Raw genomic sequence first — 17,278 nt, 5'->3', positions numbered from 1 at the left:
ATTTCAGACACAAAAGTGCGCATTTATCGATAAGAGCACGTTCTGAAAACGAGTCTTAATCTTTGCCGAACACCGTGGCGGTGATTTGAAAGTAAAAAAGTTAGTTCTTCATTTGGGAAACAAGAATCGATGAGAAAGTTCGTCTCCTTTTCAATTGAACCATACAGGAATCTGGAACCGCGATTTGATTTCTCGTTTACGGGTAGTTTCTACGTGAATTAAGTACCAGCGTAATTCACTTCATGTTCCGTCGGTGGCGAACCGTATAGCAGCCTCTGACGCGGATATTTTACAAATAGCGTTGGCCGAGTGAATGCGGGTATCGCCTCCTCTTTTTGCGTGCGCGCACCACCGCCGACGTTAAGCGAAATCTCAGTAATTGGCTCGACCGCATTTCCAAAACGTCGAGTGACAACGAAAGATACATCTTCCGCCATAAATAAAACCCGCTTACCGTGAGACCCGCTGAGGCCAGCTATCTCTCCTTCGAAATACGAATTTCCGCCCCCAATATCGTTAATTCAAAATGCTCACGATGCAGTCGGACATTTCGACAGGACGTTTATTATATTCTTGGATCGCTGCTCTTGAATCTTTGAGTTTCTGCATTTCCGATGAATCGTTATCTGCAGTTGAGTTTCTCTATTTTTTTCGGATTTAGTAAAAATATAGTAGTAATAATAATTTTATTATTATAATATATGATTCTATCTTTTGAAATATGAGATATCTTTTTATTTTTTTTTGTTTCTATTTTTTTTACGAATTACTATAATTATATATTAAATGTCTAAATCTTTTGAACGTTGAATTCCTTCTAAATAACATAAAAATTTCAATTAATTAAATAGTAATAATGTTAATAAGAATAAATGAAAATGCTTGTTATTTATCATTAAATTATTATGTAAAGAAAAAGTGACGAATAAATGAGTAAAAATAATAAATGAATGAAATGTATAGATACGTTAACATTTTATTATTATTACTACGCTGTATAAAAATAATCATTTTTAGCATTTTTACAACAATGTTTCTGTGTGCACAAATGTTTGTATCAATGAATCGGTATTTAGCAGGAAAAATTATTTTTAAAAGAAAGACTATATAACTTTGATTTTTTAATATTTTTTGTACTGTCTGAATTTCTCGGAGTAAAATCTCCAAAAGAATAAAAATTCTGTTATTACTGAAAAAGAGTGAAAATGTATTTGTATTCTCAAATAAAAATATTTTCTTTTGAAATGAAATTTCACTTCTTTTTTAAAGTAAATCTCATTCTAAAAGAGCGAAATTTTATTCTAAAAGAAAACCTGCCAATCTTATTATTTATAAGCCAATTATAGAGCATCGTATTAGCATCTTAAGGTATTATTTAAAATGATCTTGAAGTAAAAATAAATTATATCAGCCAAAGATTGAATATATAAAAAATCATGTTATAAACTTGTTTAAAATATAATAAACAGGATTGGGTAAATTAATGTTTTTTTTTTAAACTAAATTAAGTTAATGGTTTATAAAATTAATAAAATCAAGTTGAAAGTTGAAGGAATGAAGAATTAACTTAGTTAAAAAAAAATTATGATTGAATTAACTTAAATTTAAAAAAAAGTTAATTAAAAAAAAATTATTTTTGAGATTAGAATGTCCTAATTTTTCTTATAATGAGATTACTTTAAGTAATATTTACAAAGATAGATTATTAGGTAAATTTAATTTTATATTCATATGTAAGTTACTTATATATAATAAAAGTCACACTATAAAGCGTTTTTGTAAAATCTTGCAAGAGAGAAGGATATATGTTGTTTCTCTTTCTTTAATCTTTATCTAACTTTCTTTAACTTTTAAAACGACTATTCATGCATGTTTACGATTAGATCGACTAGATATTTGTTATAAAGGTAAACGTAAAAATTTAGAAAATAAGTGAATGTGTAGTACTGTTCTACAACAATTCTTTATCTAAAGTTCTTTATCATTTCATATTTATGTTGCTGAAATATAACATTTATGATATCTAAAATTAGTGTGATTCAAATATAAGCGAGAATTGACAAAACCTAGCGAGTCAATAAAAACTGGCTATCATATGGTGTGACTCTTATTATAGAGTCTCTCATCATAAAATTATTGAACTGTTTCTAAATTAATTCTTTAATGTTTAAGATTTTACAGAAAAAAAATATTAGTATTAAGAGAGGTAGACAAATTTTTTATTTAAAAAAAGTTAAATAAATTAAAGTTCCAAAATAACTAAATTAAGTTAAAAATTAATGCATTTAAAATGAACTAAGTTAAGTTAAAAGTTATTAACTTTTTAACTGTTTTTTTTAACTATTAACGTTTTAACTAGTTATTACCCTAGCTTGATAATAAGTAATCATAAAATTCGTTATCAAAGAGATGTAACTACGTTACAGTTATTAAAAAAAATTAACGATGGAGTCCGTTATAAAAAAAGTAACTAGTGACTGACGGTAATACGTTACTTCTATTTCCTGATATTTGAGAATCGATCATTACAAAAATGTAATAAGCAATATTGTAAAACGTGTCGGAAGCAGACGAATGAAATATCCTGCATAGGCCGAAGTTGTACTTCATGTAGCTGTCATAAAAGTATTCCGTAAAGGATCATTTTTGGAGTTGTCACGCGAGCACTCGAGATAAATTTTCGATCTAATACCGATGAACGAACGCTTATGTATAATTATATAGATGTACATTGTAAAACAGCGAGGCTGTGGAATACATAAAGTGCATGGTTATGACAGGGACGTAGAAGAGAGAGATCATTCTCAGCATTTTTGTAGAGATACCATCGAAGCGTACTACATCTCTTGACTCGCCTTTGACATTGAGCTACAGTTGAAGAGTGATGTAATCAACGCCGTAAAATGTAGCAGAAATGAAAACGGATGAAACGTATCGGAAAACCAAAATTTTATTTTGCATAGATACCAAAAGAGTTTGCACGGGAGGTGATTCTCGATGCTCTGTCGTGCGAATGTTGCGGCAGCGTTTCGGTGATTTCGACGCTTGGGGGTCGCGTCACGAAAAAAAGAAGAAGAAAAAAAAAGATCGACCGCGTTTATGCGCCGACAACGACGCGACGCCCGAAGGATATCCCGTTGGTCCCGGAATTATGACTCGCATGCCGAAAGAGGTCGACAAAAAGATTACGTGGCTGTCGACGCGACATGGCGAAAGTGCTGACCGAATTGTCGGTCGGTGGTGGATCAATAACGCGTCACGAATCGCGTCAAAACTTTCCAGCTGGCCTAACTCATCCGCGCCCATCGCGATGTACCGAAAGGCATTCACGGATCAAAACGGATTATATCCCAGTGTCGAATGGAGGAGACATGTTTCACCCGGTCGCAGTAATTTGCACCACCCAGTGACCACCCCAATCCGGCCATCACTTTCGCGACCGTTTCCGCGAGCCACGATGTGTTTTAGTAGCGTGTTGATGGTCGGTGAATTAGTGGTGGTCAATAACATCGTGACGGTCAATTTCGTGTGACGGAATTCCATATAGTTGCTTTATCCGCAACGTCAATGGATATTGGTGAGAAATTGGCATAATCTGCTCCGCGGTGACGCCAAATGAATTGCTTCATCATTCTTCCGATAATCATAAACGAATAAATTGAGCTTTTGAATAACGAAACTGCAATTGTGCTCTTATCAAATTTGTCGTTATTCGTATTACTATTATTAATTAATAATTTTAAACTTTCCTGCCTATTATTCTATAGAAATTTAACGCGAGGATGATATTTAAAATAAAAATGCCTTTTTCGGAATACATTATTTGGATATATTTTATTTTTGTTTGCGTATAATTGATAGTAAAAGAAAATGGAGGAATTGCAAACATCTAAGGGAAAAGTTAAATAAAATCGATTATTTATTAATTATAAAAGTCTTTATTCAAGGGAGATACTTCAGTGATTTTAAAGTACAATAATTAATATTGTATGTTATCAAGGTAAATTAGAATTTTAGTTTTTTATTTAATTATAGTTTAAATTATTAATTATTGTCCTTTAAAATCAACTTTCATAGAAAAGATTTCTATAATGTTGTTTAAATACTTAAATTTTTTCCGAAATATCATAATAAATATTCCAAAGATTTTTCACACTGAACACGTCGTTAGAATTTGCATAGCACATCAGGATTTTTAATAAATTTGAGTGAAATGGGCCAAAAGCCATCCCATTTATTAAACACCTCAATTTAGTGAAAATTCTATGATATGCTACGATAATTCTAACGGTAGTACTTTATGCGAAAAAATTTTTAAAGTATGATACTCGATCCTTCGAACAGGAAAAAGTAATTTTTCGTAGAAGTGTATTATTATACTGAAAGTCTAAAATTCAAACAGCTATAACTTGATGAAAATAAGTCGTACGATCATGAACTAAAATTTATTAAAAATTTCTTGAATTGTACTTTTAAATATTGAAATTTTATTTAGAAACAAAGTTTTGTTCTACTATAAAAAATGTTGAAAATAATAAAAAGCACCATTTTTGGTCCATTTCACCTCAATTTACTCCTGACGTGCTATGCAAATTCTATCAGTGACATCCCGTTTAACGCGAAAAAATCGTTGGGTTATGCACTTCGGAAAGAAAAAAAATGATTTTATCGAACAGTATAATGGATAAATAATCGTCGGTTTTATTTAACATTTTCCTTAGGTACTTGCAATTCCTTTACTCTCTCCTACATAAGAAATGTCGAAAACATATAACTGATATTTACCTCAAACGACGTCTGCATTCTGTGATATAATACGGGACTGAGCATATATATGTATATATATATATATATATATATATATATATATATATATATATAGGATTATTACTGGGTGTGAGAAGTGAGAGATTATCACTATTTCAGCTAAAGAGGTATCATTACTCCAATATATCTGCTGCAATAGTATCGTTCGCATTTACCTTGTTTGAAACTTGAAAATTGAAGAGTGAAATCTTATTCTTAAAAATAAAAAATTGGACTGTTCTTTTTTAAGACACTGGCTCAATTTTCACTTTTTAGAGCAGGCCTGTCCTATTTGAGCTCCGGAGCTAAAACGCAAAGCCATCGACACAAAAAAATTTAGTATGAGTAAGATTTCGAGGACTGTATAAAGTGTTGATATTTATCTGACTTGTGAGTGACGCTTATCAACACTTTACAATCCCTGAAATCTTATCTACATTGAATTTTTTTGCGTTGATGGCTTTGCGTTTTCACTCCGGAGTTCAAATTGGACAGGCCTGCTTTAGAGTGAGATTCCACTCCAAAGAATTTAAAGAACATATATATATGTACATATATTTATGTGGTCGTAAATTGATGAAATCGCGAATGCGATTCCTAAGAGCGATTGCTCTTACCCGTTGCATCGTATTTTACTGAGTGCGGTGGCATTGTTCTATCGAAACAAAACCAATGTATAGTAATACCCGCGAGAGAGTGCGAATGGGATAGAATTTTGCATACAGTCGCGAACACCTAGTCGCACCCGTACGAAGCTTGAAAATAGGATTAAGACGAATGGCGCCTTAGTTTACCGCCGTGACATTGCGCGGCGTCTCGAAGTGCTTGCTTTCATTTTGTCGGAATTACGTTGGATGTAGTGCAGATTGTGCCACGGGAAAGGAGTAATTAGCTATATAAGAACGTGGCGCGGTATCACGATCGCAGTTTTGATTTTCCACAGCGCGAATGGTGTGGATTAACCATCGTTGTATAGATTTAAAATTATGGCAGGCACGTGTAACAACATCTTGTAACTTATCTTCTCGTGCAGTATATAAAATATATCGATGATACAGCCGCCTGTAGAGGACTGATTTATTACGAGTCGAGTCGAAACTGCTTCGAAAATGAAATACTACCACTTTCAACACGTTATAGCTCGCATTTCGATTCTTTCTATTTATGGTAGGACGGAAGCTACTTTTTCTCGTTTGTAATTTGATAATTCATAGGTTCATTTATTTAATAATATTAAGTAAAAGAGGAGGATGCCGAAATAAGGGAGATCCAGATTTGAATTCTACAGTATTTTAATAATGCTCATTAGATCAGTAATATTAAATTTGTCAATTTAATTTATGATATTACTCCTATTTCAATCTAGGACTGGGTTTCAGTACCAATAAATAATCAATGCGCGGTTTGCTTGAACTGCACGAAAAGAATGACTTGGCTAAAGTATACATACAGTAATTGTGATGATCTATCAAAATTATTTTTAAATCTGCACGGAATAAAATACTATTCTTAAATCAACTATAATATACTCATGTAATATATGCAAAAATATTGTAATCTTACTTCAAAGATATTAATTGATTAATATTTGTTTATTCGATTAAATTTGTTTTGGTGCAAGTATTACTTTGCACTCAAAAGATTTGTTCAATTAAAAATCTTATATCAATACAAATTCAATCAAATTAAGACTAAAATCTTTAAAGCAAGATTACAATATTTTTATATATGAGTTTATTATTACGGTTTAAAAATAATCTTTTTTTTCTGTGTATTCTAGTTAAATTTTTAAATACTTCAGCAAAACTATTCTTTCTCCATATGAAATTTGTAACAGTCTATACAAAAATATTAGACATCAAGACATATCTCGAATATATCCATCTTTATTTATTTATCTATTTATCTGTTTAGTTGTTTATCTATTTAGATTTCATTACGTACACCAAAAAAAATAATTAGTAAAAAAATAATTAATTAAAAATAATGTCAATTTAATAAATTATTAGTGAAGTACTATTAATAAAACAAATACGTCGTACCCTTCTTTTAATAATATTTTTTATCTGTTTCATTAATACTGTTACATTAAATGAACAAGATTTTCAATTAAATTAACGCTGTTAATATAATTTTTTTTCAGTGTACGATATTTTGAATAAAAGTATCCAAGTTGGAACGTTCTCTTTTTAAATGTTTAAAAGTTACGAGATTTCATAATGAACAGTACATGTAAATATATTCGCGCATATCTCTTCTGTAAAATATAATAACTTTCATGTTTCCCGCGCGAATCGTTTTATAAGCAAAACAGCAGCTGGTGTTTTATAAAACATATGTCGGCGTGTTTGCATTTTTAGACAAGGGAAAATCAACAGTTTGCTGCCATAAGGAAGAAAGGAAGAAAGAACGCAATTGTGTGTGGAATGCGACATCCGCGAAAGGAAGCTTAGTACTTGAACAGTGAATAAGCTGTAAAATATCGAACGTTTCGGATTGTACAAAGTAACGTTATCGTTCACGTACAGAGTTGTACATACTTCGCGCGCAATTCTGGTATAGCATCCATATTGATCGGATCAACGATACGATCGTCGAACGAAGTGGTTTCTACTTGACGCAGTGTACTTCACGAGCCTCCAAAAAGAGACAAGAGGGCCTTCCAAACCAAAATCCCTTTCGATCGCGTTTTAGACAAGCCATCCACACAGTTTCGAGGGTTCGCTCTTTGAGAGCTCCACTTAACAGTGCGAGGAGATAGGATCGATTCGCAATCGTTCGAATTGCCAGCCAGAAAGTCAAGACTTGAAGAATTTTCTCGACAGCTAGACCCCTTTTTCGCGCTAGTGATTGAATCTGCTTCTTACCGCCTGCGCTTCACTTCACTGTTCTTACGTGGAACGTTCGTCTCTCGAACGAAAGTTCCAGATTGCGAGCGATAATTTTAAGATCCGTGATAGATTATATTCTAAACGAGAGATGTATCAAAATATTTTACATTTTAGAAAAGAGGTTTTAGAAAAGACAAAAAAGATTTATTATTATATCAAGGTTTATTACCATGAGAAATGTTCTGTTACTAATTGCTTTAAAGTAGTTTCTGATTAAACATTTTATCTCTCATTAAATATGTAGTTTAATTATATAGAAAAAGACTAGCGATGCAACTTTTTCAATCTCTTTTTTCAAACAAGTAATTAAATCTATGTTTGGCGAAGAAAATTGAATATTAAAAATGCACGAACTAAATACATAATAGAAATAGAAAAAAATGTAAATTAATGAATTAATGGTGTACATTATAAGTCTTTCAAAAATAATTTCTGCGAGCTAACATTACATAAAACAGTGTAATCTTTTTTATATTTTACATTATTATTTTAGTCATATTTTAGTCAGTTTTGAGTCATAAACAGAATTATTTCTACTAAAAGAACACGATTTTCTTTGTTATTTTTATTTGTGTTTTTCTCCTATGTTGTACAATAATACCGTCAATTAGCAGAATAAATCTATTTTATTGAAAAAAAAATCTATTGAAAAAACAGCTTATTTTATAATTTTTCGCATTATTCATAGTCAATATAATGAAACGTATGAATTTCATTGAGCTACAATAAAACGATGTAGCATCGACTTTCAGTATCAATTTTTAGTAATATTCAAAAATATTTTATCGTATCCGAAATATAAACGATACAAAATATTATACGGATTCGGTTGAAAATAAAATCTAGAAAAACAAAAATATTTTAATTTTTACAAATAAATTCGAAATACATATTCGTTCACGATTTATTTATGCGCGTTAATCCATTTATTAATTCTTTATTTCCTTTATATTCATCACTTACTATAAAGGTATTTATAACGCATAGTCATACTATCCACAAAAGCCACGTGACAAAATTTAACAACGCGATTAAGCGACTCCGAGATTTCTGCCGGGGATACGAGATGTCTGTATAATCACCGCAGATCGATCTACTCTGGCACGGAGAAGATTACATTTCGCGATAGTATCTGGTTAACGGCATAATTCGTGGATTCCACTTCGCGTCTTCCAAGACAAAGGTTAATAGCGTCTAACTCCTTTGACCGCAGGTATCTAATCTGACGTTGAATATACCATCGCAGTTGCACACATTGCGGTTAATACACTCCTGGATCTTCCCTGTCGGTTCACCGAATATATATAGGGACACATTAAGGAGACAGAATTAGTTCCCACCGATTTCTTGCTTGCAAATACTAAGCGATTCCCGTCCATTAGATTCAGATCGGGGTTTCAAGACATTTTCCTATCGCGTATTCTTTCCATAGAGTCGAGAAATTTTAAGTGAATATGGTCTCCAGTAAATTGAATTAACTATCATCTTAAAATATATTATTTAAATTTTGTATAAGAAAAGATATTGGTTAACTATTTTTTAATGGAATTTTTTTCGTATTGTTTTTATTTATTAATACATCATAATGATCAAAACGACAATTGTAATAAGTAAATCTTAATTTTCCGTTTGCAATTCTTTATCAAGTTCATGTTCTTTTTATTGTTTTGTAAGCTTTCAAAAAATGTTCAAAAATTCAGGATTACTTTTCAACATCTTTATTACTTTACCAAATAGTCTTTTAACTCAAATGTTAAAACTTTAAAATTGAAATTAGGGAAAAAATAGGGAAAATATTTAAAAGTGTTTTGTTGCTAGAAAGGAGATTGCAACGGAGATTTAAAATACTAATTAATTTTATTTATTTTTTTAAGAAAAGATATTGGCTAATTATTCGTAAATGGAATTTTTTTTGCATTGTTTTACTTATCAATACATTGTATCGATACATCGTACGAATTTAAATAGTGTGAAACGTCAGTCATTATTATTTTTAACGGCCTTTACAATGTTATGAAAATCTGCACATAATTAGCATACTAATTAAGAATAATATAGTAAATCTGATTATAATACAATAATTCGGGGCGTACTGCTTAATGCGCTTTGGCGATTTATTTTACTTTGTTGAGTGTTATTAAGTATATATTCCGTGATATTTCCATAATATTTTATAATTTGTTTAGGAATTAATTTATAAATGCAAACGGACGGAGGAATATGTAAATTTATTTAGATATTTAACTAATTCTGTAATCTATCATTTTTTCTCTGTATTGTTTTAATAGCATTATAATATAAATGGGATATTTTAATGATATATGTATTTCGCTCGAGTAAAGGATATAAACGAAATTGAATTTTACATATCATGTATAAAATAACCACAGTTAAAAGTATTTAATTAAATCTTTAATTATAATATGGATATCTGAAATATTTGAAAATATTTATCGCTTTCTTTTTTAAAATAATAATAAAAAGACAGACAATTTTGTGCTACACGCAAAGAACGGTTTTACTAAAATAACTAGAAATTTAACTAGATGCAGATCAGAAAATAATTATATAGGATGATCACGCGTAATGGACAATTAATACTTACTATACATTTCAACATATCGGTCGCAATGTATTGACAAGTAAAACAAAAGAAAATTTTATTTAGGAATAATTATCTAATATTACATAAAAATTAATCAGTATTTTAACTCTTCGTTTGCAATTTAGGTGTTTTTTGGCACAAATTTCTCGAACTCTCTTTTTTTCACTTTGGCTCAAATTTTAATTTTTATTAAATAAAATATTTTAATATTTGAATTAAAAAGCTATATATATTTGCTAATACAATAAAGAATTTGAAAATTTATTTCTATATTTTCTGAAAGCTTATAACGATAAAAAAACTACAAAAAATTTTGACATTTCAGCTTGATCATCATATGTAATTATTTTAATAGTCTAACAATTATTTTCAGATCTGTATTTAGCTAAATTTTTAGGACGCTTGAAATATTATACTATTTAATTATTTAATTTTCAGGTTTTGATAATCAATTCTATACCAAAATATCTTTATTAATTTTATTAAAAATACATATAGATGTTTAAATCAAATAGCATGTCAAGCATTATTTTATATTTTAGCAAAACCTTCTTTCTTTGTAGTCGTTCTTTTTGTGTAGGTACAAACAATCTATTTTTGTTTTTTTTTCTTCTTTTTATATATTAAATTCTTAAATTCTTTATGGGATAGCATAACAAACGTGTTCGATAAGCTATGTCGATCAATAATCACTTTTTGGATGCATCAAAATAATTTGACTGAAATAAAATTTTGTTGGAGGATTTTTCAAAAATTCTTTCAGGAACAAATTTTTGCTCTTTTATAAACCTCGATTTCTTTTTCCTTTGATTCATCGTCAATAATTGTTCGGTTTTGATGTGTTTGTCGTGGAAGTACACAAGGCGAGTCAACATCGAAACAATCGATGGGATCTGCTTTTTCGCGTGAAATTTCTCGTTCTGTGGTACATAGGATTGATACTTGATGGCGACACGACGATTAACAAAGGTCATTATGGTGAGTAGATCGTGGCTATGTCCGTGAAGGTCCAGCTCTTCGCAGAGTGCTTGTATGAACCAAGAGCCGCTGTCTGGATTGCGCCACGAGAAAAAACCTGAAAATCGTAACGCGCGGTTTACTCTCAGACTGTAGTGGATTGATTTTTGTCTTTCCGATACTTAATGAGATACACTTGGCGCAGCCAAGATGCACGCAACGTTATCGGCAGCGAGCTCTTAGTAAGGTGGATGCATCAGCGAATGACCCATGACTTATGATAGTAGCAGGGATATGGGACATGGTATAAATTTAAAACTCTGGAGATAAGTATAAAACTCTAGAGATATATATTAAGTATAAACTGTACACGCGATGGTTAACGTGTACTTGCCTTTTCTAAGACGTTAAAATATATGTAACCTGATTTTCTTTCAGATTATTAAAAAAATATGAAGCCTTCGAAAATGTAAACAATTTATGTATAAGTAGATAAGAGTAGTTCTATCTTAATAACTCGCTTGCTTTAAAAAGATTTTTGAAATAAAAAAAATGTATTTATTAAAGCTTATAGAATTGTTAAAGATAGACTAGCAAAGTTAGACTATTAAATCTATAATGTCAAATTTAACCTAAGGTAAGTCGCCATTTTATATCGTTATTTTATACTAAAGCAATAGTTATATTTGATACTATGTCATATCAATTTGACTTAATTATTATTTTAGTATAACATAACGATATTTAGTAGGAGCAATGGCGACTCATCTTAAGTTAAGTTTGACACTATAAATTTAACAGTACAAATAGATTTAGATCGCTAAGCAGATTTGTTACGATTTCGAGATAACCCAATGTCTAATAAAAACTTGCAACTTTCTAGAGCAATAAGTTTAAATTAATCTTAACTTTCCGCGCATACACGAGCAACCGCATATTCCTTGCTAATTGTGTTGCGCGGAATAGATATATTTTAACCTGAAATTACAAAGTTCGGTGTTACCTTAGTAGAGCACTTAAACTTCTTAGGAAAGCTGCGTACATTCTACATCTAGATGGCATCGAGTCTTAGACTTCACCTAACGGGCTGGGGATTAAGCGAAGTAATGTGAGATTAGAGATAACAACGACATTACATACGTGACACACGTTTAGAAAGTATTTATTTAATATTTGCAAAAAATTATTTAAAAAGTTATTAAGGTCATTAGAGAATTATTATATTGTATGCATATATATTATATTTTATTTATTCGACAATTTTATTTATTAACGAATGAAAAGTTATAGTGGCATTGAAATATCATTTTGAGGCAAGGAATATAATGAAGTAATGAATTATGACAAATCTTACTTAAGGAAAAGCTGTAAGATTTTAAAAAATAGATCCCTGTTTTTTAAAAGTTAAGTGATATCTATAAGTGATATCCATTTCTATTAAAATGTAGATTAAATTTAATTTTAATTTAACTTATTTTTTTATCTTTTCCTAAGGATTTATTGTTTTATCTTTTTTTAAGAATTAAAAAAACGAAAAGAGTTAAACTGAGATTAAAGTTAATCTACATAAATAGAAATAAATTGATTGAAATGGACATAAATTATGATGTCCACAATGACAGTGTATCGTTCACAGAAACAATTACAGACGAAGTTTGAACACAAATCGTAATTCAGATGGAATAAACCTGAATCATTGAAGTTAATTCTTGTAAATAGTTTTTGATTTCTTGCTTCGTTAATCTGTTTTTAGATTTGTTTGCATGGACTCTTAATAGCATTAATAACTATTAGTTCAAAATTAGATTCTCTTTCTCCCGTTTACATTTCTGATTGGATTTGCCAGTGATTGTTTAATCTGGGATTACTTCGTCTGCGTTATAGGTATAGACATCCAGATCTTGCTGTGCTGTTCAATTATTTCGTCCCTTATTTCGCTATTCCATTGATCTTACCCCAATGAGACCTTATCATCGACATTGGTTCAAACACGTTGCGATCGATATGTCCTTTGCAAAGGTACTGAATACTACATTAGTCCAGCCACATTTCATCGTTGATTATTCGGTCAAAGACATTTTCAAGTTACAGAGAAACTATCTATATGTTCGTTAATAAATCTTAACAATTGGACAGTTACGAGCAATATGAAGCATCGCGATGTAGAATTCGTTACATTTGAAAGGTTGCATTGTAGGATCGAAGCGTATTACAGGAAACACGTTGTTAGAATAGGCAAAAACTGCATTTGCATCTACTTACTATTCAAGAATATGTAAGAGAAATCGATTTCTTGATATATTCTGACAACGTGTTCTCTTTAAATAGTGTATACAACGTACGCCAGATTCTCACCTGTTTTTATCTAGGAATCTTGCATACAGCAATAAAGACAATTCTTTTACAAAAATCCAAATAGCGATTGTTCTTTAAATATAAATTATTAAAAATATGAAAATATTTTAATATTATCTACAGATGACAAAGTCATCATTTTTTTATTTAATTTTAGACGAATTTTTTATTTATAAAACTTAATTACAAATTTCAGAAACATTTTATATTAAATATTAAAAAATTATTGAGAGAGATCTTTATTAAACTTTTGTATCAAGCCTAGGATTGAATTTCTTTATTGTTAGTATTAGTTGTCAAAATTGTTTAACACGATAATCTGTCGGAATAATTTGTAACTTACAATTAATTAGCAGTTTCGGAGAATATTCGAGCGTCATATGCGTTAAGCGCCAACAATAACACATGTGACGCGAATCACGTGTCGTGAACATCTTAGCGCTAAATAGATATACCACGTGCTCGATGATGTATTAACCATACGTTCATTTCCATAGCGAAGTGTTAAATGCACGTTTACTATCACCATCGGTATGTTAACTACGCGCTTATCTCCTACATGGCATATTAATGATGCCTTTAGCATCGAGCCAGGTGTTATCCGCGAATTCAGCACCACCCACATTATTAACAATACGTCCACTTCCTGCTGCATAGAGACGACACGCATACACGCACACGCATTAACAAGTAATCTTCTTTGGGGTATTAATAGCGTGACCATAGCGTGCTACGTTTATTATACGGTACATCTAGAGTCTAGAGTTACCAGTACTCTTTTTAAGGTATAAAATTATTATAAAATTTCTGGTCACTAATTAAAATTTTATGCTTACTCGTAGAGTATTATCTTTTAAAATTCACCCTGAAAATATGGTAGTGTGACAAAATATAATATTTTAAAGATTTTTACCATGTACTTCAATAAAATTAATCGAACTTATTTTATACTTTATTGTAGTTTTATTAACGAATGAGAGAGAAATTTACATAAAATTCTTCGAAATACAATGTTGTCCCAGAACTATCGTATTTTTAGAGTAAATTCTAAGAAAATTCTCTCCGTGTATAAAATTGTGTTATAATAATAAAAATTGTCAATAAAGATTATGTTCTAAAAATTTTATTTTATTAAATATTTATATATAATGCATAAAAAATTATTCTCCTTTCATCTCTGCATTATTATTCTTTTTTTAAAAAGTGCACATATGTACTCTTTCCTTATGATTCAGATAAGCTAATCCTAGGTGCAATTATTATTTAGTCGCTGATATTTTACCTCGCGAGAAATCCGATATTCTCTCAGACTGGTTTGAAAAATCCATTTATTCGTTTGCTGCGATTATTGTCAGAATTTCTCCAAATATATTGAAATAAATCCACTATGCAATCAGTGCATGCACGTTCGTAATAATCATTAATAATCATTGCGAAATGCGTAAATACGTTGGGATATTATTGGGGTTTTACCTGCGCCTCATTTTAATGAACTCACATTCAATTCACGGATATTAACTCGAATTTGATTTCGACTGGAAGTACGCTACTGGAAGTATTATGGCAGGTGCAAAAAAAATGTTTGCGGTTTGAAGAGCAACGTGAACCATCATTTGCTGAATATACATATCTTCTGTTTCTATTATCAACAAATTCTGTTTATCAGACTTGGTTAATATGACGGACGAGGCGTATCCGCAAACATCATTCTCTAAAGAGAATATACTCGCATTACATAATTCTGTTTACCCTCCTTAATCGATAGACATGCAGGGTAATATGAGTAAAGTTGCGAGTAGTCAAGTAAATTTTGCGGCGGTATTTCTATATATAAGTAAGCTGCTCGCGGCTATACAGAATCTGTTTTTAAAATGGATTAATGCATAATTATTAACTTTTAAATATTTTTATTATAAATTCAGTAAGAAGATAATTTTCTCTAAATACCATTTGAGCGTATACCATATTTATGCACACATGTATAATAGCATCATATCTGGAAGAGAAGCTTTTATTCAGGAATTTAATTGTAATTCACACCACGTTCAAATGTCATTTTCATAAACGAGATACGAGCGCTTTGGTACCAAAGTGCTAATTTCAGTGGACGCAATTTGTGATTATCTGAGTTATCTCACTGACAATCGACGGGTATTTTTCATTAATCCAATCCCACAGAATTGACATCGCACGGTACGCTTTGCTGCTATGTGAAATTCTCGCACGGAAACCTGCCAATGCATTTGTTTGCCGAGTTTCGATGTATCCTTTTTTTTCCCTAGTTTTCTCTTTTTTTTGCGAATTGTCACGCTGCAGCTCGCATTCGTAATAAATCACCAGAACTGCGATCGTAACAAAGTTCGCGCTATTCGGTTCCAAATTTAGGCGAATCTCAGTCAAGAGTTTGCAATATTTCTTTCGGAACCTTCTGTGATATTCTCACGCATATTGTCAATGCGCTTCCGTTAGATTTGTGAAGTTTGAGTTATCGCACAGTTCTTTCCGGAATTGTGCTTAAGGCGTTATCTTCTACTTGGCCAATAGTACAAGTAAAAATATAAAAGGAAGCTCTCGTTAGCGTACAAAGAAATGTTTGTAATAAAAAAGGAACGAGGCATTGAAGTCTAGATTGAGTCGTCGATAATATCGATAATATGTTATATATACGATTTTCTATTATATAAAATATATTTCTAAAATATATGTCACAAAGAATACACAATTATTTATTACTAACAAAGTGTTTAATACGTTTATAATTTTGATTTACTATCACACTTTTTGTAATTTATGTACATAATTAAATGCAATTTTGTGTGATTATATAATATCAACCATTTATATTGTGTAAATAATTACACTTGCATATCGAGATAATTACATCGACCGTATATGTATAATGTAATATAAGTTCTATATATTCGAACAACACAATTTATAATTATAAAATTAATAGATGTGATAATTGTAGATTTATTACTTATTTTAAAATTATTTTGAAATAATCATAAATTTTATCATTAAGAAAAGTGCTGTGGTGTTATATTTTTAATTTATTATTATCCTCTGTCTGGTTTATTGTAATTAATATTCTATTAACAATAAGTATTATCTTCTTAATATCATTTTTTTCCTAATAAATAATTTTGTATTTACGAGGAAGGAAAATAAAATTAATTTCTGATTGTTTTCTGTTCGAAAGTCTGCAATTCACGTTTTGTTTAAAAACGTACTTATTTGTAGAAACAGTTGGCGAAAATATTTTAAATATGATGAAAATACTTTAAATTATAGTGCCAGGGTTGTTAGCGGTCAGGAAAAATCGAGTCAAAGAATTAAATAATCTCTAAGAAAATCCAGGAAAATCAGGAAGAGCCAAGGAATGTAAGAATTCATTAATCTAAATAAAAGTAAATTATTGCAACACTATTTCTAAATTTAAACTTTGCTTCTTCTTAAAAAATTATTAAATTGATTTTTTCACATTATTTAAAAGCGTTGTGATTTTTCAATTTTACTGGAACTCTCTTTGCGTGGAAAGTTGGATGCCTTTTAGCAGGGAGAAGGTGGAATGGAACTCGTTTCGCGTGGAAAGCTGTGCGCTCCATAAGCAGGGAAAAGAGATGGAGTGGATCTCGTTTCGCATGGAAAGTCTGATGCTCCC

General features: G+C 30.5%; 2 protein-coding genes across 3 annotated transcripts in view; one reads left to right on the top strand and one right to left on the bottom strand.

Moving 5' to 3' along the window:
* LOC105150895 (alkaline phosphatase) overlaps nucleotides 1-17,278 on the top strand; it is a 222,590-nt gene that overhangs the window by 99,606 nt on the left and 105,706 nt on the right. The window lies entirely within an intron of this gene.
* Nucleotides 6,252-17,278, bottom strand: part of LOC105150894 (caspase-1) — a 45,599-nt gene continuing 34,572 nt past the window's right edge. The window contains 2 exon segments of the mRNA XM_011064272.2: nucleotides 6,252-11,126; nucleotides 11,129-11,377. Of these exon segments, the coding sequence (XP_011062574.2) occupies nucleotides 11,062-11,126; nucleotides 11,129-11,377 (314 nt within the window). The 3' untranslated portion in view covers nucleotides 6,252-11,061.

The sequence above is a fragment of the Acromyrmex echinatior genome, chromosome 13 (genome assembly GCF_024713525.1).
Source record: "Acromyrmex echinatior isolate Ae372 chromosome 13, ASM2471352v2, whole genome shotgun sequence".
Classification (NCBI taxonomy): Eukaryota; Metazoa; Arthropoda; class Insecta; order Hymenoptera; family Formicidae; genus Acromyrmex; species Acromyrmex echinatior.
The sequence above is the reverse complement of the archived record's forward strand: the minus strand, read 5'-3'. Positions and strand labels throughout refer to the sequence as shown.